General features: G+C 38.0%; 1 protein-coding gene across 1 annotated transcript; it reads left to right on the top strand.

Moving 5' to 3' along the window:
• NAP1L1 (nucleosome assembly protein 1 like 1) lies at positions 1-26995 on the top strand. The gene is made up of 15 exons (XM_057378045.1): positions 1-112; positions 14314-14348; positions 15036-15124; positions 16247-16349; positions 17397-17538; positions 17987-18067; positions 18311-18439; positions 18940-19011; positions 19643-19782; positions 21581-21726; positions 21814-21833; positions 22779-22901; positions 24143-24175; positions 24562-24612; positions 26269-26995. Exons 2-15 carry the CDS (start codon positions 14332-14334, stop codon positions 26302-26304), a joined length of 1182 nt encoding a protein of 393 aa, XP_057234028.1. The 5' UTR covers positions 1-112; positions 14314-14331; the 3' UTR covers positions 26305-26995.
• The last annotated feature ends 585 nt before the right edge of the window (positions 26996-27580 follow it).

Here is a 27580-nt window from a genome sequence, read left to right as displayed (position 1 = left end):
GACGTTAATTCTATATGAGCGCGAGCGGCGGGAGCGCGGGTCCTTTCACCGCCGGCCGCGCGGCGCCTCCGTCTCGCTGCTCCTGAGTCACCGCCGCCCTCGGGCCGCGCAGGTACTGCCGGAGAGCGGCCACGGCCGCCCCGGGCTAGGGGTGCGGGGGGCATGGGKGGCGGGCGAGGGGCGATGGGCTCCTTCTCTGGGAGGCCGCGGGTACCGGCCCGGCCTAGCGGGGCCCCGCGGCTGTCGGGGCGCGGGGGGCCGGCGGTGCCCGTGCCACACCGAGTTTACCCCCGGTGCGGCTCGTGGGGCGGCGGCGTCGCCGCTCGTCCCCGGGCCCTCAGCGGGCAGCGCTGCTCGCCGCCTCCCGCGCGTCCCTCAGCCGCGCTCCGCAGAGCGCCCGGGCCGGGCTAGGCCGGGGCCCGTGGCGCGGCCGGCGCTGGGGGGAGGTGGGTCGGCCCCGCAACACGTGGGCGCCGAGCGGGACCGCGCCTGGCGCGGCCGGGGAGCGGGAGGGCGGYGGGGCCGGAAAGCGGCGCAGGGAGGAGCGGGTGACTGTGTCCGGCCGGCCGCGAGGAGGGCGCGGGAGGGGCTCGGTGCCGGTCCGGCGCGGGGGCCCGCGCGGTGTGCGCACATGGCGGAGCGGGGAGCGGCGGATGGCCGCGCGCCGTGGCCTTGTGCCGCCTCCCGCGCCTTGTTCCTGCTCGTGTGCGGAGCCGCGGCGCGGCTGTGTTGTGCCGTGCCGCTGCCAGGGGGACCTAGAGATTCAGCCAGGGGACGGGCAACTCCCGCGTTCTGCCTCAGGATAGAGCGGTGTTCGGGAGTTCAACATGTCGCTTCTCCGGGTGCCTGCCTAGCTGGTATCACCCAAAATTAGTGTCACCAAGGAAGGCTGAGAAACTACCTGGAAGATTTAGTAACTGCAAGTAGAAGTATTACCTTGTGTTTTGAATTCATTTAGATTTATTTACATACAAAACATACTCCATCTACTCTCTATTGGATGTTTCAGGGCCTAACGTTGCCAGCACTTGTGAGGCTTTCAGTATTTAATAGAAAAACCTACCTGACTTGCTTGCAGAAAAAAAGCCCCAACCTTTTTTCAAGTGACTGGTGTAGTAATAATACGCCAGCACCTTCCACAGTTTCTCTCCAAGCTCACTTCAGTTATGTATGTGTTTGAAGCCCTAATGAGATACACTTAACATGTCGTGTTCTAACTTACTTGTGGAGGGTAAGAGAAGTGGGCGCGGTGACAAATACTCTCCTCTGCTTAGCCCCTCTTGGGATTTTAACATCTTCGGGTAGATGCTACATTAATCAGGCAAGAGACAGTGTCTGATAATTTTAATTGCAATCATGAAATGAAATCTGCGAGAAGAGCTAAAGCCTAAGGCTGTGAACTGCTGTAGGTAGTTTTTGCCAAAAATGTTAGTAGCTTTTTAGGAGCTTTCCTGTTGTGCCCATTTTACAATTTTACAATGGCTTTTCTCTTTAAAGAAAGAGAAAAGCACTATACTTGGATTGAAGCAGGCTGAATGACTTCTAGTGCTGTCTAAATCCAGAAATTACATTAATCTTGTGGGGAAGATAGAATTTAGAATCTGCATTTACAGAAATTTATGTGACTTGGATGCTTCTATACCAGACAAAAGTTGAGGCCTCTCAGGCTTCAGGTACCTGAAACATTGATATAAGTGCTTGGAACAGGCCACCGATACCTGAGCTTAAGTTTGTGTGTCCCACTTAGTCCTGTGAGAGCAAGGCAGTCTTACTGCCCTCCACTTTCTCTGTTTTGTGGCAATTATTGGATATCATGCACTCTGGTTTCTGATGACAAAGTATTGTAGAATGCTGGTCCTGTGCAGAGGTGGTAGATTGGTGTTTTTCAGAGCTCCTAGTGTTTCTCTGAGCTCCTAGTGTTTCTCTGAGCTCCTAGTGTTTCTCTGACTTTGACAAGACTAGGAAGTGACTGTTGGAAGCACGCAGAAGTACCGTGCTGCACCTGTGCCACTAGGCCAGTGCTGCGTGTTTACATATAGCACAGCAATGCTCCTGCCATCCTTGTGCATCTAGCCCCTGCCTCACTCAGAAACTATTCCTGGAAGCAGGTGGGAGACTTGTTACGGACCTGCTTACTGAGCACCTTGGAAATTGGTGGTTTGTTTTTTTCTTAGCTTTGAGCATGTGTGTACAAGCGAAACTGAAACCAAGGCACTGCAGTGGTGTTACTAAGCTTTGTTAACGGTGTTTTTGCACCCCTGAGCGAGACCTGGATCTTCCAGGCTGAGGCTGTGTGCTCTAATACAGAACTCCAGACCGATGAGGAAACTTTGGCTTACCCTGTACATTTGATAAAAAACGTTTATTCACTAGGCTCCTAAAACTTGGAGCAATTGTAACAAAAAAAGCTCGACTCATCATGGCAGGAATTGTATTCCTTCAGGGAGTAAAATAGCTTGAGGATATGAATTGCAATAGTGAAAAATCTTAGGGGGGAATAAGACAAGAATCTATTTTGAAGTTTGGTTCAATCCTTTGGTGAAAACCGGTTTATGCCGATAGAATAACTGGTATAATGAACATGTCTCTGGTATCTTCACCTTTTTGTAGGTGCAGTTGTAACCAGTTCATGTGCAGGTTCTTGTGAAACAGCTGCAAACATGGTATATCTCAAACTAAGGATCTGATTCTTATTAAGGAAACTTCAGGAATTGGATGGGTTACAGGAAATGGAGATGCAGGTGTTCTTTCAGTGCGTGTTGGTTTTTCTGCATTTATGTATACATTCAGTGTATCTTAAGCCATTTGATTTTCCATGAACTGGTATTCATGAGGTACTAATAGTCATTTACACAGAAGACAGTACTTTGCAGACAGAAACAACAATTTTTAATGGTTGTTTTTAGTACAGCTGAGGACTCTTCTCAACTGGTCTGGGCAACTGCATTCCATTGAGCTTTTCCTTAGGGGAGCAGCTAGTAAATAATAGAGTGGAACTTCATAGTACAGATTGTGTCTTATGCAAGGAAGGGTTGTGATGATGGGATTAATGCTTATAGGTCAGTTTTCATTTGTAAATTACTTCGTGTTCCAAAGTGATTATAACTAAAGCTAATTCAATCTAGCTGATTCTCACTCAGCTCAGAGGTTAGTGCATTTCTTCATCACCTAACAYAGTTAATCTGAAGAGCAGGTCTGGTGTCACAATGTATTTGTCTAGAAAACCAGACATGCCTGGAAGGCATCACAGAAGTTGCTTAGGGATTCATTTGATGACCTTCTGAAAAATTAAGCTATTTAGAAGCAATATGTGAGGGCTTTGAGGGCTTCCTACACTGAATGATTCTATGATTTTTTGAATCAGCAAAGTGAATGCAGAAGGAAAAATCTTAATGTGCCACTGATGTAGTCTTGTATTCAGTCATAACTTTCACCTTTTCATGTATTGCAGATTCGAACTTCAGTTGCATTAGAAAAAAAGTTTGCTAATTTAGCTTTGCTATTTTAGAGTTACTTAAAAATACAAATAATTAAAGATATGAAGTAACTTACATTCTCCCACAAAGTTTATCTTTTAAATGAATTTGCATAATCTGCTTAAATGAAGACATCATCTGCATCATAACCACTTGTCAAAGGTTATTAGCAGGTCTTTCCTAGATGGAAAGCTGTTTAGATTTTAGTACTGGAAAATACGGGTGCATTTGGGGGCTGAATGTGTGCTTAAATATACATCTGCTCAGACATTACTTGCAATGGTGATGTCTCAGTTTAAAGCTTAACTTGCCGTATTGAAGAGACAGTTTGCACGTCAGCTCTTGCACTTGGTCTTTGAGGACTTTAGAACAAAATGCTACCAGTTTATCTTTAGTAGGTTTTTATGTTCAAAAGATGAAAGCAAACTGTAGATATAAAAACTCTAGGTTTTGGATGTACCTGTAGCTTTGAAGCATTCAGTTGATGATTTTGTTCTTTTAAAAACTACCGCTATCACCACCCAAATAACAAGCAAACAATGAAGAAACCTTCACCCAAAACATGAGAGATACTACAATTAGCCAAATRTTGGAGATTATTAAGAGATTTGACTAAGTGGGTGCCTGAAATCTGGCATAGACAAACCCCTAGACTTCTAAGACCCAGGTTAGAATCATAAATGCTTGTTATCTTTTCTGATGTGCACTATGATTAGTTTAGTTCACTACTTTATTTAGATCTGGTTTAATATGCAGTGTTTCAGTGGAAGGAGAAGCGGTTCTTTTAGATTTCTTGTGGGATGATTTGCCTACGACAGAAAATGTTGATTTAGTTCTGGCCCTAGTTAAAAACCTGACAGGCATTGAAAGGTCAAGTTGGGGARCACGAGGGTACGTGAAACAATTAATTGTTTACACTGAAACCAAGTTTGTTCTTTTTGAACTTCATGTTAATGTGGGTATTTTTGTGTCATTTCTTGTTGCTCTCCTCTCAAATACTACTAGTATAAAATGTGAACTGCTTCTGTTGCTCAGGTATTCATGTTGCTAGGCCCATAACTGAACTAGTTCCTCTCTTCAGAGTTGAGTAGTGAATAGAATATTATCGTTAAGGGTACATTACTGAAGTGTACAATGATCATGTTTTGTATTGTGTGTTTTAGTCACCGTGTGTTCATTTCAGATCTTGCCACTTTTGCATGTAAAAGCTTTTAGTGAATTGCGTGCCATTTATATGTGTCTTTACACAGCATATTTTTGATCTTTTGAATTCTAAATTTGTAGGAATTGTGTGTTTTTTTTACTTTAGATTTTAATACTATTTATTTTGCCTCACTTGGATCCCTCTTTTAAGCAGTTCTTAATTCCRTGATACCACAGTTTTGGAAATAACTCATCGTGACTTCAAATGCTTAAGTTGGTATAGTGCTTTATATAAGCTGGTATAGTGCTTTATGCTGTTTCTTGTGTGTGCAAGGTAGCATCATCAGAAACAGGCTTGCTATGTTTGAACTGGTGAGATCTTCATGACAGTGAAGTGACGTGACAGTATCTTAATTCTTCTACCACCATCTTCAGTGTTATGGAGGTATCACATATTTCTGTATTGGTGCCAAGAGTGTGATTGAGTGAAATTCATAAGAGAATGTTTATGAAGATAACTTTGTAAACAATGCTCAAGTTCCATGGTTCAAGCTCTCTATAGCGCTAGTACATGTTTACAGTTGCTTTTTAAAATGCACCTATATTCATCTCAAAGTGACTTGCTGGAACCATAACCATGTGCATTATTTTGTTGGCTCTTAAATGCAAGTTGTAACATCTCATTCCAACAGCCTCCAAAATGTATTAAAGTTGTGGTTCTGCTYCATTTTTAGTCCACACTAACTTGTTAAAAACTGGGTGTTTTAAAGTTGGTCGTTTAGTAGTGACGTCAAGTTTAGACTTCTGTCGAAAAAATACTGAACAGAAGCTAATAAAGAAGTTGCTAAATACATTTTAGAAAGTTCATTGGCTTCCTGATTAATAAATGAATTTTAAATTGCTTTCATTGGGTGTTCTAGCAAAAAACACACTTCTGAAACCTGTGCATGTTTTTCAGTGTTTTTTAACTTCCTTTTCACATAAGGATGCTCAGATGTTTTTGAAGTCAAATTGGATAAAAACTTCTAWGCTGCAGTGTGTGAGTTTTGCTGATAGCAACATAATTGCCAATATGGTTGTGTTTGATTATATGGCAATCTAGGTAGCCAACTAATGCTCTCTTTCCCATTATTAGCCGTTGTCGCATGCACAGGTTTCTTTTATATTTAAATGGTTAGAGTACACCCTGCTACATGAAGAACTTTGTTAAAACACAATTTTTTATTACTTTAATGCTTTTTAACAAACTGAATACCTGTATCAACATGATCTGTATCGAGAAATACGCTCATAGGAAATTTTAAATTTTTCTTTATTCTTTCTGTTTTTCCTGTTATCAGTGATGGAAAGTAAAACCTATAAAAAACTATACTGAGTAGTTTGTTTAAAAAAAAAAAAAATCCTTGTTAGTTTTTTTTCCAGATTTGAATTTAAACTTGTTACTTTTCCAATAATGAAAGGTTGTTCTAAAWAGAAATTAAGTTCTACAGAATCTTGGCATCCAGAACAAAGGCAGCATTGTGTGTTAATTAGCTATTTTTAGAGCATGATCAGGGAGCTCAGGTCAGTAGTATAGACAAGCATGCAGATACAATTTAGTCCTGATTTTAAATTGTRATGTCATAGTTTGGCTCATTCTTAGTATGGAGACAGTTTTCTGATGAAAAAGTAAACAGGCACTATCTAAAATGCAGTAAAAATGCTGCAAAGATAGGAGTTCAGTATTTGTTGATTGAATCCTCATTTCCTGATAGAAAAATTGTTTAAGGGGAAACCTTAGACTGGGTTTCCACATGAATGAAGACAAATCCTCCAGTTACAAAAAACTGAGTTACCTATATATATTATCCCTCTGTTTTGCAGAATTTGACTTTTTCCCATCAAGTTGCTGACATTCTCATGGAGTTGCAGAACACATTAAAATGGAATTRTGGAAAATGTGTTTTCATGCTGTAACATGTATAATTGTATTGTGTGTATTGTGCAGAGGCCTGCAAGCATTAGTGAAATAGTTGCATTGGCAAATGGCTGAAGTTGATGCCTTTACCTCAGGAGTTATTAGGGAGCCACAAAAAACACGTCTTTAAAGGGAGAGAGCAGTTAGTTTCAATGAATTGTATTGTTTTACTTGGTTCAGCATTATCATATTTTAGTGGGTTTTTTTCTCTCTACAGCCAGATTCTGAATTTTGCCATATTACCATAAGYTGAGATATAGCAGTACAGTTTCACAGTAACTTCAAACTTGCCTAACCTTTTTTATGAGTTGTGATAAAAGGTACTTACTTGCCTGTGATCACCTCTGTTTCTTGACCCTGSTGTTACTCTTGCAACTGGAGGTCTAACACTGTACAGAGTAATGCTTAGAACTTACTTCAACTTTACAGTCATTCAGACGCTGCTCATACAAGGAAGGGGGTGTGGGAGTATGCATAGCTAAGGAAGAACAATAATAAACTTTTCCAGCTGGTTTTATCTGACTGGAAGATGCTTCAGAAGAGAAGCCGGGTGTTCCCTTTATGAAGGGAATATAGGTCTTATGTGGTGATATGAGTGCTTCCCATCTTGGATATTTAAGCACGTGCGCATAGCTTCAAGTTCTGAGTGTCTTGTGAGATGCTGCTTCTCATCTGAATTTCTTACCCTTTTCTGCTTGCTCTGTAGACCTTACTTCAGCTTCTGCTAAAGATTCCATTATATTGCCATGCCAGTTAGCATTTTTGCTGTTAATTGCGTGTGTTTTTTGCACATAGTAGATGAATTGATGCTTGCATGGTAAATTTTGTCCAAATGGAGGAATTTCAGTTACTGAAAGGATCCAATGTCACCTTCTTGTTACTGTATTGAAGTACCTGGATTCCTTGCTTCCACTGACCATGAACTCCTTAGTCTTTTTATCCAGAACRTAATAGCTTTTTATTAGTATTGTCTTCTTTATTATATCATACTCTTGTGTTTTTATGCTTGTATTTGGGCAGACAGTTTTAATTAACTACTCTAGATCTGACAATTTAAATAAGTTTTGTCAATTTGTGTTCCTGCTTTAACAGTTAGGAATCTTTCGTTAACAGAATAACTGAGGCACTAATAAAGGCATTGTCTCTGGAGAGTTCAGTGGCTGATAATGTCTTTCATCAAATAGATGTGGTATCTTGATGTTCTAGCACTGCACTACTGTGCTCATTTAATTGAGATTGATTTTTTTTTTCACCTTCAGCTTTCTTAAGAAGGCATATTTTTTCCCCAAGATGAATGATATAATCGGTTTGTAACATGTTTATCTGCCATGTTAATCACAGAAACATAGAGTTGTTTAGGTTGAAAAAAGCCTCTCTTCTGAGTCCGTCTGTTAACCCAGCACTGCTGTGTTCACAGCCAAACTGTATCCCCAAGTGCCACATCTACACATTTTTTGAACATTGCCAGGGATGGTGATTGCAGCACTTCCCTAGGCTGCTTGTTTCAATGCCTGAGAACCCTTTCAGTAAAGAAAGTTCTCCTGATATCAAATCTAAACATGCCTTGGCATAACTTGAGGCCATTTCCTCTCATCCTGCCTCTTGTCAGCCTGGGAGAAGAGACTAGGCCCTACCCACTTCAGCCTCCTTTTGGGTAGTAGAGAGAGCGATGAGGTTTCCCCTCAGGATAAGAATAGATACACTATCCCCTTGTTTCATGACTGGTTTTCATGCTAGTGGTAATGGATGCATGAATTTGATTTCACAAGTATAAAGGAAACACTTAGTCTTCTTCTTTATTCCCTTTTGAAATGGCATTTTAAACCTGATGCATTATTTAATTGCTTCTTTTTGAAGAGGATCTAAATGTTCTCCTGGTTACTACTGAACTGTGCAATCTTTTCTCTCATAACAATTTTCCTACCTGGTGATTGCTATCACAGGTTCTACTAACAGTTTTGGAATGATTGATGCGTTTTTTTTGGTTTGTAGTACCAAGACATTTGAATTGTGAAACTCTATACTGTGTAGTATGCAGTTTTTAAATTAATTCACTTAGTTCTCATGATTGTTTAGGCTGGAAAAGACCTTTTAATATCACCATGCAGAGCATCTGAACATTTTAAAGTTACAAATCTCTCTTAGAGGTTTTGAGCAATCTACCCCAGACAATAATTTTGAACATCTTCAGTCAAGGAGTGTTTTCTAATGGATCTTGATAGTATTTAAATTTTTGTTTTCTGTATTTAATGATGATTATGTAAGGAGAAATCTTACAAGTTGTCCTGGAATTCTAGGTAAGAACATCAATTTGAAGTAACTTCTAGTGAATGTATTGCTCTTGTTTCCCAGTCTTTAGCAAGATTTGAACTTGGCTGGTATGATGTCATTTGTCTGGCACCTTTGGTTTCTGCACACATTGCATATAGTTTACCAGATTTAATCCTAAAGATTTTTTTAAATACAACTAGCTGTCCTTCAGCTGGACCTCTCTTTTCTTCACTGACATCTGACTTAGTCTACCACTTTGTTCCCTTACATTGGAGATTCTGAATCCCRCCTAGGGCTTATTTGTTTTAGGTATTTTCTGTTAATGTATTGCTTTCAGTTGCCCATGGCTTGCCAGAGATAGGGAGAGGCTGTGATATGCTGATATTCTGTGGACAAACTGACTTGCATTTGTAGTGCTCTGAATTACTGACTGCTGAGGAAATCAATTTGGGCCAAAGATAGGTTTCTTTTRAAAATGTGACTTACCAAGGCTTGGCTGTAGTTTGGGTCTGTTAGCCTCAAAAAGCCTATTTGTGAACTCTTGAACAACTTGAAAAATAAGTTTCATTTCTATTCCAAGGTAATTGTATGAGCAGTTTGTCCAGAGAAGGGGAAGAGGTGTTTCCTGAAAGGAAGGGTAAGGGTACTGCTTGTGGCATGGTATCTTCAGAGATGCTGAACAGCTGAGATGTGTTGTCAGCCTGCCAGCCTTAGGGCTTGTGCAAAAGAGCTGTATTTTTGCTGGAGGAACTGTGTCTTGGGAATGTCTTGCTGCCTCAGCTGACTTTTTAGTTCACCTCACTGTGACCTGTCTTCCTGAGGGCGAGCGGATGTCCGGGTAATCTAATAGTGGTGTGCTTACTTGGGATGTGTAAAGCTGATCTGGAAAAGAAAAGGCTTCTCACCAAAGCCTGTGTCCTAGCTGTAACATGGCTGGTGCCTCTGTGCAGACTCAGATTAGTTTCTGTGTGGATAAAGGGGACATTAGAAGTGCTGAACACTTACAATTTGTATTTCTATCTTCACTTKTGCAAAATCAGTTAATGAAGAAACGAAAACTTTTGAAAACTGAAATGACTAGCTTGAGGATGARCACATGAACATTCTGCATGTACCAAACTCCATTTCTTGAAAAACGTGACAGATTAACAAGATCAGGTGCCCTTTAGGCCTAATGAAAATAGCAAGTTGTCATACTGTTTTGGTAAGATTTAAATTTTAGGGGGGTTACTAATTTTTAGTAATTCTGCAGGATGCACTCAAAATTGCAGGTAAAGAAAGCTGGATTAAGTTTCTAACCTTTCCATTTTGATAAAGAACATGCTTTCTTGTGATGGACGGCAGATTTAAGGTACCTGTATGAGRGGTTTTAAATTTGACCCTTTAGGAAACTTACACTGTAGCTTCCTTTTCTGTACTTCTCCTTTCATTTTATAACCAGACTTCCTACACATTCTCTTTAAAGCCTTGCACAAATAAGGTAACTGCTTCCTTTCCTCTGCATATTTTTACAATGAGCAGCAAAATGTTGTAAGTGAAGCCTGTAGGCTCCTCTGTATTTGACTGTAATGCAGTCTACTGCATTCAAACAGCTAATGTCTGTAGCTGTTCAAGTAACAGGGAAATATTTTACTAGTAAGGTTTTTTTTGCATGCTGGCTTTGTACAGGGATGTGGACTACCCTGTATTTGTGCTCATAAGCCTCTTCTTGCAGACGGGAGGCCTAGATTCCAAGCAGTATCTCAGTCCAAAACAATCACCTAGACGCTGAGGCTTGAAGTAATACACCATGTGTAGCCAGGTTTGTTATAATCCTGCATTGACAGCTGTTGAACTGATATCTCCCAGGGACTACTTCAGGGACTGATGCCAATGAGTGGTTCTTGATGCTCACATGCCAAGGTGCAGCTGCTGTTTGCAAACCTAAATGCACCTATGAAAGAGCTGGGAAAGACAGTTGTGTCTTATGGAAGGTGGAATGATATTAGTACTATATTTAAATACTTTATGTTGGGGAGATACTGCAAAATAAATACTAAAGTGATTTATTCTAATTAGAATATTCTCATTCTAATCTAATGATTTTAGTATATGTTGTATTTGAGACTCTGAAGACTAGACCAGGATCTTCTACTGGGCATTGCACAAASATAGTGAAGGCTATTTGCTCTTATGGAATGCTTTTTCTCAGTGCTTTTCTGCTTATATAGTTTGTGTTTTTGTTTCTGTTTGGTTTATTTTTTAACCAGTAGAGCTGTGATTGCAGAAAAGCTTGTGGTCGTTTAAGTAAATGACAGTAAATAAAACGTGATGCAACTGAATCTCTTCCATGCCAGTGGCTTGCACACATTAGCCTAAATGTCTGCCAGCATCATTTTCTTGGCAGTGCCTTGTAGTCTTCTTACTCAAGAACAGTTGTCTAGAGCTGGCAGATAATTGTCATGACAAACACTAGTATCTCCCCAGTTTGCAGGAGAACTCTTCCAACTGTATACATTCTGATACTGAGTTTTGTAAAAAGTGGTGGGAAGATTAAAGGATGGGACATGAAAAAGACTGATGCAAGGAGAATAGGAAAAACTGGATGAGAGAAACACACTAGAGGGAGGCTCTCAAGTTGACAGCTGGCTGATACAGTCTTATTTTAATTTAAAAAAAAAAAAAATCTTTGAAGAATGTTATTCAGAGTCTTTGAGTAAACTGGGCCATAATTTAAAAGCATACAGTGCTCGCCTGGATTGTTTAAGAGCCAGAAAGCAGAGGTAATAATTGCCCATTGCAAAGAGGAGAGRGGGGCAGATGCTGGAGTCCCACAGTGTTCTGTAATGAGATGAATGCCTTCAGCGTGATCAGAAGTGATCTTGGAAAGAGGATAAATAGTGAAAGGATGGATGAAAGTTGCTGATAAGTAGTTGTTCAGAGGGTGAAAACAAGGGCCCACTGAGGAATTCAGGAACACCAGACTGCTGGTGAAATTTCCTGTGCTACAGTTGCCTAGTGTAGAAAAATCTTAATTCTGATCCCTGAGCTGAATGTTGCAACTCAGAAACTTGAGTGGTATCATCAGCATACCTGCACGGTTTGCAGAAAAATGAGGACTAGCTTCTGAAATGAAAATTTGTTATGACATTGCCAAATATCTGCACTTCTGACCCAGTGTGTTTGTTCTGAGCATGTTTGAAAGCTAGAAGTGTTTCTGGGGAAATTCTTACCATGTCGTTGCTTTTTCCCAAGTCATTGGCTAATGGCCCTTGTTGGAGATGGGATGGATGCTTCTTAAAGTCCTTAGGCATCATTTGTTCATAGCCAATCTTGTCTTCATTTAGGCAAAAAATGTTTAAATGATGTGTAAAAGTAGAGCTCTTTCAGAAAACCTCTGCCTAAGAGGTTTCTACCATAGTGTTTCAGCTGTTTAATTTGCCCACTGGTTGGAGAGATGACAGGGTTTGTGCTGCCACTGGTCACACCTTCGTTGAACGAACTSTCTTCCAATTTATGGAAACTGAAGCTTGATTTGATAGGGAGAAGACATAGAAGAAATGCTGCTCTCTGCAAAGGAGAATCACTATGTTGCATTTGCAAAAAAAAGTGTCACCCGCAGGTGAGCTGTGCATCTTGTGTTCCTTTGCACAGCGGTACTGTCAGTCTCCTTGAAAATGGTCCTGCATTAAAAAAAAGCTGAGGAAGTGTGTAAAAGAAAAAATGTATATTTTGCATGGATACAATGTTCTGTAAATCAAAAATAATCGTTATGGTTATGCTGTTCAAGAAAAACAGGGACCTGTATATTGTAACTCTAGTATGCTTTCAGTTTCTGTAGATCTTCAGTCCATGCTATCTTTGAGAATGGTATTCAGGGGAGAGTCTTTGGAATTGTTTCATGGACAGTCTGCATCTGTGTGTAAAACTGAAATCACAAGACAGGCATATGTGACCTGAATAAAATGAGTCAAGAGTATTTGTAATWCCTACTGAATTGTTAGATGCACTTCAGTTTATAGCAGTGCTGCTATTCTATTTAGTAGCAAATACTGTATTATGTTTCTGAAATAGATGGACAAGTACTTGGTTCTCTAGCTTTTCTGCATATTAGTGTATTGGATCTTTTAAATTACATTCTAGATCCTTAATTAGCATTGTAAATGTGGTCCTAAATGAGCACATCAGATACTTCYGTTCCATGTAATTGTTGGGAAGTAGTTATGACATTAAAAAAAAAAGTTTATATTATATTTACATAAAGTAAATTTTCATTCTGAAGTTTAGATTCTAACATGTTTCTTCATATTGACTGTTAATGTCCTGATCTTACTGGGATTGTGTTTTTGTGTTACACTTTTGACAGATCAAATGCAGTTTTCTTTTTTTCTGGAACACATCCCTCCTACACTTTGCTTAAATTCCTTTTGGAATGCATTACAGGGACTTGAAATTCCTGAAGGAAACTTGAATTTGTGTAGCTTACTGGATAGCAGGTAAAGTGGAGACTCTAAAGTTTTGGAGACCATACTTTGAGCCAGTGAGGTATTCCTGGTAGTTGGAGCCTCCTGAATTACTGGCAGATGGCAGTAATGGGACAGTGTTTTCTTGTGCATGATATTGTCTTTGACTTTGAGTTACCTGAAACATCTTTTTGGAGACTAGACTCCCAGGTCCTATTTTGCTGGTGAAAAATGTTACTCATTTTGAAATATGTTTGAGAACATAGATGCTTCATGGTGTGCAAGATTGGCAAGAGTCTCAATATGTAATGTCTCTAGTTACTGTGTATGGAATATGTTTATATTGAGATATCTAAGAAATTTATGATCATTCAGGACACTGGAGTTAGTAATGTTAAATAGCCTGGCACCTAGCATCAGTTTTTTTTTTTTGTAAAATGTTGCAAAATTGTTGATATTCTGAGAAACTACTTGGATTGGTTGATATTCTTGAGTTKTTGATATTCTGAGAAACTACTTGGATTGGTTTTGTGAAGTTGGGATAAAAAGTAAAGCCACCAAAACTGATTTAACTGTAAGTATACTCTGTCTTCARTTACATGCTGGAGATGAGTAAGCAGTTACCAGCACTCCTTTTGCTTCAATTTTTCTCAGGTTGTATTCCAGTTTTATATTAGACAGGACTAGTTTTCAGTCAGTGTTATTAGTACAGTCCTAAGATCCAAGACTCAACATGGCATTTTGCTGGTACTCGGTGCTTCAATTAGTGTGAGTAGATCTATAGGCTCTAAACCAGAACAAAGTTTGTTTCAGTATTTCTTTGTGTTTTGGACTGAGAGCTCAAAATGTGCACAGGAGGTGTGCCACTCTTTAGACTGCAAYATGCATTTATCTTTTTTTTCATAAAACGGATATGGTTTGTGTTGCTTTTAGTATTATGGCATGTGACCATAGAGTTTGTAACTGAAATTTACTGCTGCTCTTCTCATGTGTTGTGGGTTTTTTGTTTTTTTTTTTTCCCTAGTGCTTGAAATTGAGAACGATGGCAGACATAGACAAGTAAGTAAAATCTGTGTCCTTGCTGTACTTCGCATGGCTGGGCTCTCCAGATACTGGATAGACAGGGCCTGGATACTAACCTTAAACACTGTGGCATGACCTGAGTTTTATAGCATGTGGGAGAAAAGCTTACGTTGCTTATGATAAATGGGTTTGTGATCTTAATTGTATGTAAATCTAAAAGTGGAAGAAGGCACAAGTCAGCTTGCTATGTTAGTTGGAATTCTGGAGGGGAAAACCAGATAGTATTGCCCATTTCTATTGCTTCACTCTATGTAGGGTATTTTCTTACACTTTGAATGCTCTTTGTGGCATTTAAAGTGTAGTTTACCCACAGTTCTCAAGGCCTGCACATCTTAATGAAGATATGTGGAGCTGAAGGATGCTTTGACTGGTTGATGAGAATAGCAGATGAAGGAATTATTTTGTAAAAAGTTCCATTCGGGAAAATTGCTAATTCTTTAAACTGCTCTGAGACTGTCAAATGTGAAGTTTCTATGAAGACAAATTTGGCTTTGTTTAGCTGTTAAAACTTGTTTGCCATAGATCAAAAGATTGCATAGATCAAACTACCAAAAGATGGGTAGTTTGCTTCTACCCAAATAATCTCTTATTTGATCTCTTTAAGCTCATAATAGTATTTTATAAAATTAACTTATTGATGCTGTTATTGAATATTTCTAATAGCAAAGAACAGTCTGAACTTGATCAACAGGATATGGAAGATGTTGAAGAAGTAGAAGAAGAAGAAACTGGCGAAGATGCCAACAGCAAAGGTAGTGTTGAAACCAAGAGTTTCTAAACATCTAAGCATTTTGCTTAGATGTTTAAACACTAGTTAGTGTGTTAAAAGGATTTTACTGTGAAAAATAATAGGAAATGGTAAAACAACTTCAGGTGCACGATTGTATTTAAGTTCTGAAGAATAGACTTCTTTTTTCAAATGGTGTGATTTTTATTAGTTGCCTGCAGTTACCCATTTTAGTCATGGTTTATACCAGTTTCAGGCAGTGCTGGCCACCTATATAATTGGAAAAGACAGGATTATTATGGATATGTGACTGGATTATTTCAAAACTGCAAACAATTAAAAACTTCACAAATGTGAGGCTTTGGGTATAAAAAAAATGCGTATATGTCTGTGTACCTCTTACTTTTTGATTAGTTGCTTAGTAATTTGCTGCTGAATTGTTTGACTGTGAACAGAACAAATCATGCTTAGTGATACCATTTTTAAAATAATAAATCCTCTTTCTTTCCCCCTCAACAGAAAACATGAGTGTGTATCAAAATACTTGTTTTGTCAGTGCTCAACAGTCTTGCTCATGCTTTATATTTGAAGTCTGGGGACACAAATGGAATGTAAAGATCAGTTAGCCAAAACAGAAAAAACTAATAATCTCTGCAATAAAATTATATGGACTGCTAATAGTGCCATGTTATATGATTGCTTGAACAGAATAATAACAGTAAAGTAGAACGTTTTGCTCAAAATATTATGCTTTGCTAATCTATTGAAATAAGTGTTTTGTTCAGAATTGGAGTGCAAAATTTTGGGGAACACATTTGTTAGCTGAAGTAATTAAATGGCTTATGTAATTAAATGGAAAGTATTCAGCTGTCTCACAGGAATCTAGAGATGAATAATGTGTATTTTCAGTGATTTCCCAGCTATTATAGGTGAGAATCAGAAGGGATAGGAATCCTGGAGGGAGATTGGATTTTATAAATCAGAAACATATTTCGGTAGTAGGGAAACTTGACACAGTTTTAAGCAGTTCTTTGGCATCTGTTATTCTTGCTTGTCTAGTTTATGTTTTTTTAATGCACAATTCTTTCTTTCTAGATTAGTCCAAAAGTTGCATGTTGCACTTAGATAATTTTCTTTTTTAATTTAGCTCGGCAGTTGACTGTGCAGATGATGCAGAATCCTCAGATTCTTGCAGCGCTTCAGGAAAGACTTGATGGTCTGGTAGGAACATCTGCAGGATATGTAGAAAGGTACAGCATTTGTTTAGTATGACCAGAGTATTATAAATGGTTCTTTTGCTTTCTGAACAGTATTGTCTGTGGTGTTAGTGGTCATAAAACACTACGCTGCTCAGGTAGCAGAAAAACTAGTAGAGTCTGTCTGTAGTGTATCCCAGAATTGAAGAGGTTTTATTAGAGGTTGTATGAAGAAGAGAATACTAACATTTACAGTGGCTGATCTTTTCCCCTGCAGTTACAGTATGGCACACTTCTTGTGATACTTTCCTGCACCTTGGAATCTCTTTTGTAGCTTTGCCTTAGTCACGAAACATCACTTATTTAAACTATAGAGAGATACTTGGAGGCCTGGTCTCTCTAATATAGTCATTTTGTACTTAGAGTGTAACCACTAGCTGATACAGGAATATTATTAGCAGTACTTCATGTGGTTTTCTCATGTCTCAAAACTTGCTCTAAATTCTTGCCAAAATTTTCCTTAGTTGATCTCCAGTTATGAGGAATGCAGTAATTGCTTTCCTTTACACATTTGTGATGCAGTGGCTCATTCAGCAAACCAGTTCTGGCTCACTTCRGAACAGTGTGTTTGAAGACAGTAGTACCAGCTTCGTTGCTCAGTGAAAGAAAGCAGCAAATTTAAAACATTAAATTTCTTAGCAAAGAATAACTCAACTGTCTTGAACTTCTCCATAARACCAAGCTAATTAATGGTGAAACCTTTCTGTGCTTAATGCTATTAATTTACTTTATTACTCATTGATAATGTAGAACTTGTTTATAGAATTAAGATTTATTGCACTAGTTCCTCTCATGATTTACCAAGGTGTTTGAAATACTCTGGTTCTACATGTGGTTGAGCCTCAATTTAAGAGCCTGTGCTTATAATTTTGATCTCGATGTGAAGTTGGTTGTAGTTTTAATTTAAGCTTTCTAAAGCTTAAAATAGTGTAAAGTGTGTTGTGCTACAAGTTGGTTAACTTGCAAGGGGTCTGGTTAAGGAGGGATCAATATGTGCTGAAAATGCAGTGTTAGTAACAGTTCTGTCTCTGAATTTTTCAGCTTGCCTAAAGTTGTTAAAAGACGTGTGAATGCTCTCAAGAACCTCCAAGTTCAGTGTGCACAGATAGAAGCAAAGTTCTATGAGGAAGTTCACGAGCTGGAAAGAAAGTATGCTGCTCTCTATCAGCCCTTATTTGACAAGGTATTTTAATGCTACTCTGATCTGTACTTTAAAGCKTTATCTAAAACACAAGGGAATATAAAAACCAGAAAACCTATTCTGAATAATTTCTGAATTACTTCATTCAGTTGATACAATATTGTTATCTAAAGTGAATATCAATTAAGATTGATGTAGCAAAAGGTTAGGTTTGTTCCTTGATTACCAAAATGGCTTCAGTTTATCCAGCCTCATTTGAATTGAGGAGATGTCAGATGATACTGCAACTTTCCTGGGACTTTGCTGTTTATTTTAGTGTGTTGAACACCTCGTAACTGCTGAATCTATCTTTTAGATCCAGAAGAAAAGGTTTTGATAAGTAGTTAATGTATTACTAATTGTGTAATTTAGGATTAGAAATTTATTGGTTAGGGCACTGCTGATTGCAATGAGTAGAAAATTTGAAAATATTCTTGGTTTAATCTTCCAGCGAAGTGAAATCATCAATGCCATTTATGAACCTACAGAAGAAGAATGTGAATGGAAAGCAGATGCTGATGAAGAAATTTCAGTGAGTATCTTAAATGGTTATCATCAATATCCCAGGCTTTAGCATGAAACAAGATTCAGTAAACTGAAGTTTAAAAAAAAAATCAGGTTTGTAAGGATTATTTGCTATTAATAATGATGTTAATTCTTAATGGTTGCTTAGAGAATCCACATGAGACTTTATCTATACTGGTATCAACATAGAACTGATAAACCTTATGGCACTTTTAAAATTAGGGAAACCTAATATTTTTATTTTCTCAAGGGTGAAATGAAAGAGAAAGCTAAGCTTGAAGAAGAAAAAAAAGATGAAGAAAAAGAAGATCCTAAAGGAATCCCTGAATTTTGGCTGACAGTATTCAAAAATGTGGACTTGCTCAGTGATATGGTTCAGGTAGGTGGTGGTCCAGGCTTGTTTAAAGTTGCGTTGGTAATTAATCAAAGTGTCTTTAAGAAAGCAGTGGAAACGCTGTGATGCTTGATATCTGTGTTGGAGGGCAATAATGGAACCATTACTTGGATGYCATCTCTGGTAGTTTTTTTCATGTGAGAGTATAGAACACTGAAGTACCTCCCTACTGTTTAATTTTTTGAACTATTTTATGATACTAATATATTTTCAATGCTTATAGAAGTGTGTGTGAAATGTGTATTAGACATTGCTAAAAATTTTACTTAATGTTTATGTGGGGTTTGGTTGTGTACTGTATTGGCGACTGTATGCAGCCATTGTTGCCGTCTACTGGTCATGTTTATGGAAGTATTTCAGTGTTGTAATAAGGTTTTTGTTCTGAGGAAAACTTGTTCTTAACATGGCGTTTTATCTCTGCAAGGCCTTAAATCTGTGTGTAATTTAATGTTGAGAAAATTAAATACACTGTGTTTTCTCTACAGGAACATGATGAACCTATCCTGAAATACTTAAAAGATATAAAAGTGAAATTTTCAGAAGCTGGGCAGCCTATGGTAAGTTTAACTTACTAAACAAGATTGCTTTTATGTTATCTTAAGAACTATTTGTATTTTAGCAACATGGTCTGTGATAGCCAATTGTCTTGTGGAAATCATGAGAAAATATGCAGCTGCTGCTTTTGAGAAAGCAGTGCAAGGATTAGTGCTAGTCTTGCACTACCCTGTGCAATTTTTACTAAATTTAACCTTCAGCTTCTTATGAGATTGGCCTTAATATCTGATGACTTAAGATTCACCATCGCATTTTGATACCTTTGGGTACTTTTTATGTAACTGCTATCATTTCATATATTTCCCTGGCAGAAGTCAGAGAGTTTCCAAAGTTCTAATATTGTTAAATTTAGAAGTTCCCCTATACATTAGCACTAGGAAGTTTGTACACTGGGAGATCTGTCATTACTGCAAGCAGTATAATAACTGTCAAATGCAAGATCAAGTAAAATTAAAAGATTTGAAGATTTATTGTATAATTTTGGTAGCAAATTCTAGAATAAGCGATGGGTGTATTGCAGAAAAGTGTATTCTGTTGCATGTGTATTTTCTGGGTTCTGATTTTAGATGTTAAGCAGCTAAAAGCATTTGTTGTAAATAACTAAAGTTGTTGCTTTGCAATTCTTTTTTTAAGAGTTTCACATTAGAATTTCATTTTGAACCAAACGACTACTTCACAAACGAAGTGTTGACAAAGACATATAGAATGAGGTCAGAGCCAGATGATTCTGATCCTTTTTCCTTTGATGGACCAGAAATCATGGGTTGTACAGGGTAAGTGCTAATAGATGGCATTAAGGCAATATAACAGTTTTCTTCCTTAGCATTATCCAGCTGTAGACTACTACAGCATCTTAGAGAGCTGCTGAAAAAAGTTATTTCCCCTAATAACTTGTGAACCGCTAGGTTTGACTGAACCTTTTTAGTTATTATCAATAACTTCAATACAATACAGAAAAACACATGATTTATATTGCGTAGTTTATAAGCATATATGTTATATAAGCATATAAACTAAAAATACAGTCAGTATGTATTTAGAAATACAGTTTTGCAGTCAGAGGAGGTGAATTGATAGGTGGATGGTGGTATCTTTTAGTAGTATCTTTTATCTTTTAGTATCTTTTAGACTGGATAGCTTTTGCCAGAATTTGTTTGATCACTTCTTTTAATCTTTCTGTATTTCTGACTTGCAGCGTGTTGGAGAGTTTATGCTGGGTTTACTTCTTATACTTTGCTTGTCCATTTTGTTTTATAAGTATTCAATGTTTGTCTTTGAATGTCTATTTGAGAAATGGAGAATAGTCCTCTGTTAATTCCAGGTTACTGGAAAAAAAAAAAAAAGCTGTCACACTCCTTTCTTAGCGAAATCTTCTGTTGTAAATTAACTAAGTAATTTTTTCTCTACGTGTCCACTTTTTGTCCAGTTTTTGTGAACAGAGGGACAAGAGAAAACTGGGTTGTACACAGTTGTCCTTAGGAGTATACTTGTGCCTGTTCAGTGGCTTTTTTGTTCATGTCTGATGTTCTGACTGCTCTTCTGAGTGATAACTAAGTTACAGCCTATCACTGCATAGTCAGGATTGGTTTTACTCTTACATTAGTCTCCAGTTGCTCATACTGACTTACTTACCACTTTATTTCTCAGTCACTTAACATACTTTGAAAAGTCCTGTAAGATTGAGTTTTAAGTGCTTGGGTAGCTTTGATTAAACTGTTTTGTCTTCCCTTATTTGGACTGTTTTTGAAAACCATGCATCCTGGCAGTTTGGTGTGGGATGACACTGCTTCTGTAAAAATGATGAATTGCTAGTCCTCGTTTTGTCTTTTAGCTGAGACACCCCTTCTTGTCCCAAAGCAACTCACTCCATTCCTTTAACTCTTTAAAGGAGTGTAATCAGAAACTTTTACAAATGCAGTTAGTTTCACTGATGTGACTTTTTCATTTATGTGTCATCAGAATGCCATGATTGTTAGAGAATGTAGGAATAGTTTTACTCTGTAAGCAGGATAGGGTAAAAATCCCACAAAACTAAAACTAAACCAAACAAACGAATAAAACACAAGAAGGCAAAACCCTGGCAAACAACTCAAAATCACTCAAAAACTACGTACCTGCTTGATGCATTGTTTTAAGGATTTACTGGTTATAATGATAGATGTGGGGAACTTCTGCATATTACTGATGTGTCCAAATATGACATTACTTTATAACGGATGCGTAGCTCAGAAAATGGTGCAATACTAGTTGTTGATAGGAAACCAGGCACTACTTGGTAGCTAATGAAAATTAGCATTTCAGAGATTGAGTGGAGAAGGAAAAGCTTCTAGATGGAARTAATACTAAAATAAACCTGTTGCTCTTGTTCTAAACATACAAACTAATGAACAGATAGCGCTGAATAAATACTACTTCAGTATTTTTGCTGTGTCTCTTGCAGTTGTGATAGCCTCAGTAGATACTTGTAACAAGGCGAATGGTATTAAGCTGGAGCTGCTTGTGGGGTTTTTTTGTATCATTTACTGTGGGGTATTTTGTGTAATTTATATTAGTTTTTTATTTACTCTTTAGTTGCCAAATAGACTGGAAAAAAGGAAAGAATGTTACTTTGAAAACCATTAAGAAGAAGCAGAAACATAAGGGCCGTGGAACAGTTAGGACCGTCACAAAAACCGTTTCCAATGACTCTTTCTTCAACTTCTTTAGCCCTCCTGAAGGTAAGCTGAACACTAGCTTATGCACATTAACTTTAAATGTAGAATGTGCCGCACTCACTTGTTTTTTTTTGTTGTTTTTTTCTGCAGTTCCTGAAAGTGGAGAACTGGTAAGTTGGTCTAAACTTACTCTTCATTATTAGTCTTTCATTTAATAGGTGGTGTGAGTCTCTACCTTCAGGCATTGTTTGGATGATTTTATCTAATGCCTGAATGTATCCACTTTGTATTTTATTCTGTTAATAATTTCTCAAGCWGTTAAGTCTTAAAGAAAGTAATAAAGCAAGAATAGAAAACTGAAAGAGCCTGCTTTTCTGTGTGCTCACTATGGCAATAATCCATGTTTTTGTAAGGAGAAAAACTACCAAAAATATCTAACAGTAGGGAATATATTATGCAGTTTGAGTGAGAAGTATGATTAAAGCTTCTGGAAGCATACTGACAGAACTGTAGTTGGCATGAACACTACAAGCTGTATGTTCATAGTGTTTAGGGAGAAAAAAAAAACCAAAACCAAAATGAGTCTTTTGAATCAAAGGTAATTGTTCAGATGGGCGACAGCAGAACACTTGTATGAAAACAAGAGGGAGTGAAAGTCTGGAATTGGATCAGAGAACATTTTCAGGTGTTCAGGTGATTTAGTAGTGGCTTGTCTAATGGGAATCAAGAAGGAGATGCCCTGTAGGAATCAGAAATAGGTTATAAAATCTTTATTGTAAGAGGCTCACCTGGCTATTGTTCAATTCTTTAACACTATTGTGCATATGAACTGAAAGTCTATGGGAGATATTAAATAATCATTCTACTTGGAGCAAAAGAAACTCCAAAATKGTACATAATAAAGTTTACTGAAGCAGCAGCTCTTCACTGTGTAATGTAGGTGGACTGTTAAAAGTGTCTCCTCAGTTTCAGTTCCGTAAAGCAGGTCCTGAAATAAAAAAAATCAGTAATGGGATTTGTGTAAATCTGTCTGCATCAAAATCCATGTAACTTGTGTGTACGTGCCAAAAGTAATTACCATCTTATAGTTTAGGAAATAATATCATTTTATGCAGGATGATGATTCGGAGGCTATCCTTGCTGCAGACTTTGAAATAGGTCATTTCTTGCGTGAACGTATAGTCCCCCGGTCAGTACTGTACTTCACTGGAGAAGCTATTGAAGATGATGATGATGAYGTAAGTATATAATGTTCCTTCAGAATACTAAAATCCTGGAAATACTTCTGCTTAAAGATCACTGGTAATTTCTTGCATTGGTATGTTTAGAATGGGATATACCGATGTTCGTTAGATTGCTCAGGAAAGAGCAGCCTGAAAATAATTCATCTTTGAAGTAGTAACTTCAAAGTTTTGTGGCAAAAGCAGTGGTAGAAGCTGAAGATCTAGAAGTGTCAATGCATTTTGTGTATAAGGCATTCCTAGAGAGGTGTACCCAATATTGTGTAGAGCTGTAATGAGCTGCCAGAGAACAAATGAGGCTATTTGTCTAACTTAACTGTTTTTTTGTGTTGATAGTGATACTGGGTTATGGAGTTTCATGAGATTCAAACCTCATCCTTTTGAAAGTACTCTTTTATTAAAAAAAAAAACTAGATAAGCACATTCAAAACGTGCCAAAATAATCAAAGAAAGTTCTGCAAAAGCTTAGGCGTTTTAAAAGAGCTAAGCTAAGCTTGAAATTGACAAACTGCAAAGCCTCAGAACTTTATATAGGTATTAAACATTTTTCTGCATCCTGCGTTCACTTMAACAAGGACAGTTTGACAGCTAAGATGGTTTCGATAAAGATAAAAAAATAGATTAAAAAAAATCCTGTCTCAAAATTACTTTTTAGAATGTAAATTTGCTGGCCCTTGTTTCAAAGGCTTGGCTGGGGCTGGAGGTGGGAGGTACTGACAGGATAGGTTGCCTTGGGCTGCGGTATCCCCTGCTGACCCCTAGTGGTACCGCAATGTAATCAGATCCTTCAGGACTGCGTGGAAGGAGGCACAATCTATTGTGCCTGAGCTTGGCAGCAGAAGTTGAGCAGCGCTCGTGCTGATGTAAAAAGCATTTTTAAATCTGAAAGACACAGGAGCTTCTGGGTTCAAATTAAAAGAGAGTAGGTTTAACTTAAATACTTAGAAAAAAACTATTTACTGTGAGGGTTGTGAGAGACTTGAACAGGGTGACCAGAAAAATGCTGGATGTCCTATCCCTGCAGAGGTTCAAGGCCAGGTTGGAGGGGACTCTGAGCAACCTGGTCTAGTGGAAGGTTTCCTTGTGCATGGCAGGGTGATTGGAGCTAGATGACCCTCAAGGGCCCTTCCAGCCCAAACCATGATTTTCTTAAGAGCACAAAGTAGTCTCTGACATCTGCTTGAGCTATACATGGCTGCATTTATGATGCTATCAAAACTATTTATTTTCTCTTCTAGTACGATGAAGAAGGTGAAGAGGCAGATGATGAGGTAAGATGATGGATGCCCTGTTATAGTTTGTTATCTAGAATAAGAGTTCCTTTAGTTTTTGCATGCTTTGGACACTAAAATTTAAGAACTACTTCTGAAGGAAGATAGAATACTTTGTTTTGTGGATCTCAGGTCCAAAAAAAAAGTCAGTAAGACATCAAGAAAAACCCAAACCAAACTAAGACAACCATTAAAAATTAAGCTGATATCAGCTTAATAAGCAACTGATATCAAAAGATGTGCTTTATGGAGGACAGACTAATACAATATGTATAACATAAAGGGGTAATTAATGTATTTTTGAGTATAATTTAATTTTCATGAAAATGGCTCAGGAAGCTGAATAGGGATAAGCTGGAGAAATATTAACAAGTGTTTTCTTTCAGGAGGGAGAAGAAGAAGCAGATGAAGAAAATGATCCTGATTATGACCCAAAAGTAAGGCATTAAAATGAATGTCTGAAGTTTCTGTATGCATACAGACATTTAAAATTCTATGTCGAATCTTGAGTTTAGTGTAAATATTAAATCAGTAGTTCCTATGGTGCATATGTTTTGAGGCTGCTTCAGGCCTAGTTCTGACAGATTAGTATAGGTAGGGAAACTTACTAAGTTCTTTCTCCAAGAATCATTTTGTAAAAGTAACTTCTGGCTTTGAGCACTGAGGTTAGTCAGACTTCATTTTCTGTGAACTTGTCTTGCAGCAAGTTGCTACTGGTGATGGAAATTGTAAAATGGTTGTAAGGACTATGTAATCCAGGTTCAGTTTTTGGGAACTTGCTACAACCTGGCTATGGCACAGGTTTTCCCAGCAGAATACAAAATAGTCTCTTTCTGGGTAGATAAATGGCAAGTCTTTTATTGTTTGAGGTAGCAGAAGTTGACATTCAGGAGTACATCTACAGCCAAGTGCTAAAATGTGAACAGCCGAGAGCAGCTGGGAGCTTTCTTATTCCATGGGAAGGGCAAATCCCTAGTCAGGCTGGAAAAATGATTATGAGCCACTCAATTCATAGCTTTTTAATAGCTGAGGGAAAGGTACATCTGGCCATGTAAAAGCATCTTATGGTGGTAGGTGAAAGTTGCAGTAATAAAGTCTGTGAAATATTCTAAAACACTAAAAAGGCTTGTCATTTCAAATGTGTTTTTCAGTAGGAGTGGTTTGAGCTACTATCAAAGTACTATTGAAAAAATTACATAAACTTAGCATTGTACAGAGGCAGGGTACAGAACTTGTAATCAAAATGTACAGCCCTCATGATGATGTTTCATCTGCTATAGTGTATTCAAATTGTTTCTTAGTCAAGAAAGTTTTGGAATCAAAATGAAGCAGCTGCAAGTTGGACTTCTTATTTCCATCATTTGAGATTGCTTTTCTCAGTGAAACAGAACTGAGAAAGGCAAAACTATACACAGTTTCAGAGAGCTGCTCAAGGGCTAGAGATAGTAGAGGTACTATAGTGTTGTAAGCTGATCTCAGACTGTAAGCCAGCTGAATTCACTGACGCACTGTGGTCCTGGAATAGCTATCCAGGCCAAGGAAGGTGATGGAGTAAAACCTGCAACTAAACTCGCCATATTACAGTGACATTACTGGCTGTCTGTTTCAAGAACAGAAGAAATTTTCCATGTTAGAATTTTTTAACAACTGGAATTTATTGCAAAAGGTGTTTCTGGAGCATTAGGAACTGTGATGTGGCATTTCATTGCATTACGCTACAGTGTCTTTTGGTGTAAGACCATGCTCTTGTTACTGCCCATAGGAAGTGTAAAGAGGGTCTGCATTCTTCTGAGCTGGCGTGTTTGTTACTGCATATCACTCTTCTCCTTTTTCCAGTCTTTTAGACTACTTCATCACGCTTAGCTGTGAATGGATTTTTTTTCTGGGGTTCATCCTGACATGCTAACAAAGGCAAARTAAATGAAAGGTGGATGTTGCTGCATCCAGAGACAGCAGTATTGCTAATACTAGACAATTAGTGCAAGGGAAAAGATGGAAGAACTTGAATATTCCAGCTTGAGAGAGCATGCTTAGTTGATAGTTCTTTTWAAGTACTGATTTCTGTAAACTGGTATTTCCTTTTTTCTCAACAGAAGGATCAAAACCCAGCAGAATGCAAGCAGCAGTGAAGCAGTGTGTCTGTGGCCTTGAGGATTACCTGCACTGTAATAGCCTAAACACAACTATTAGTTACTTACAGCCTTATGTTTTGTATCTTGGTAGAATTAAGTAACCAATTTGTTAAAAAAGAAATCAAACACTTAAGAACCAGTTTAAAATGTAGGTTCAATCTACCTAGCATTTTAACATTATAATTTTCTGCCAATATGTAGAATGCAGTAAATCCCCTAAAGCATGAATGTTAATTCATTGCTACATAGTTTGGTTCTTGTGAAGTCTTTGTCATGTAGCTATTAGACTGCAGCTGTGAAGATGATCAGAACTGTTAACTGAGACCAATATTTGTTTAGAGAAAACTCTCCTGAAGAACCAACCAAAGTATTTTTTCAGCCCAGTAGTCTGAACGGGTTTAAGTCTGCTTGCACTAGCTGTGCCTTCATTACTTTGTTATAGAAATGGCAGTGAGTTGTACTAACTAGGAGATGATGATGCATTTTGAATTTGACTACTTGAGAAGACTAGCATAACTTGTTTAATATCCCAATGAGACCACATTAAACATTCATAACTGTCAGCTTGTTTATGCTATGGGTTTTGTATTTTATGTGACATAGTGATCTACAAAAGAAACCTAGTCATCATATTAAGGTTATTGTTTACCACAGGGGTGTGAATAAAAACTAGTATTTTCAGAAGCTAGTCTTGTTTTCTTAYGTGTGTATCTGCATATTTAAACTGGTAAGGCATATCTTACATGCTGCAGTTCAGGTTTACTAGAAGCAAAAGCTGATAATTACTGAAAAGTAAAATATATACCATTTGAAAAACAAACACAACAGTTTGGAAAGTTTGCTCTGTACTTTCTACTTGCAGTGTGATACTTGTGAATCTGAGCTTGATGTTTCAGTGATTGGTCCACACTGCCATTTTAGAAAAGACACGTTCTAAGACATAGTGGGGCTAGATCTGATAAAGGACTTCAGTATTGCTATGCCTGACTCTAAGGTATTGCCTATTAGTATGAAATCTGGAGTAAAGTGCCTTGGTTTTTCAGTCTGTGTAGATGGAGGTAGGTGGTCCTGAACAAAACATGCCCTGCAGCCAGAGGGAGTGCAGGAACACTTGACTGTATTCTAGTTTGTCCTCACTGTATCAAGCATCTACAAGGAAAAAGACCCAAAGGAATTCCACTTTCTTCATGTAATGTTCTGTTCTCTGTGCTTCTGTTTGCACGTTCTGGTTCATACTTTGTCCATATTGGATATTTTTGTCAGTGGAAACACA

The sequence above is a fragment of the Malurus melanocephalus genome, unplaced genomic scaffold (assembly GCF_030028575.1).
Source record: "Malurus melanocephalus ecotype Western Australia unplaced genomic scaffold, MMel_1.1 scaffold_10, whole genome shotgun sequence".
NCBI classification, from domain to species: domain Eukaryota; kingdom Metazoa; phylum Chordata; class Aves; order Passeriformes; family Maluridae; genus Malurus; species Malurus melanocephalus.
The sequence above is the reverse complement of the archived record's forward strand: the minus strand, read 5'-3'. Positions and strand labels throughout refer to the sequence as shown.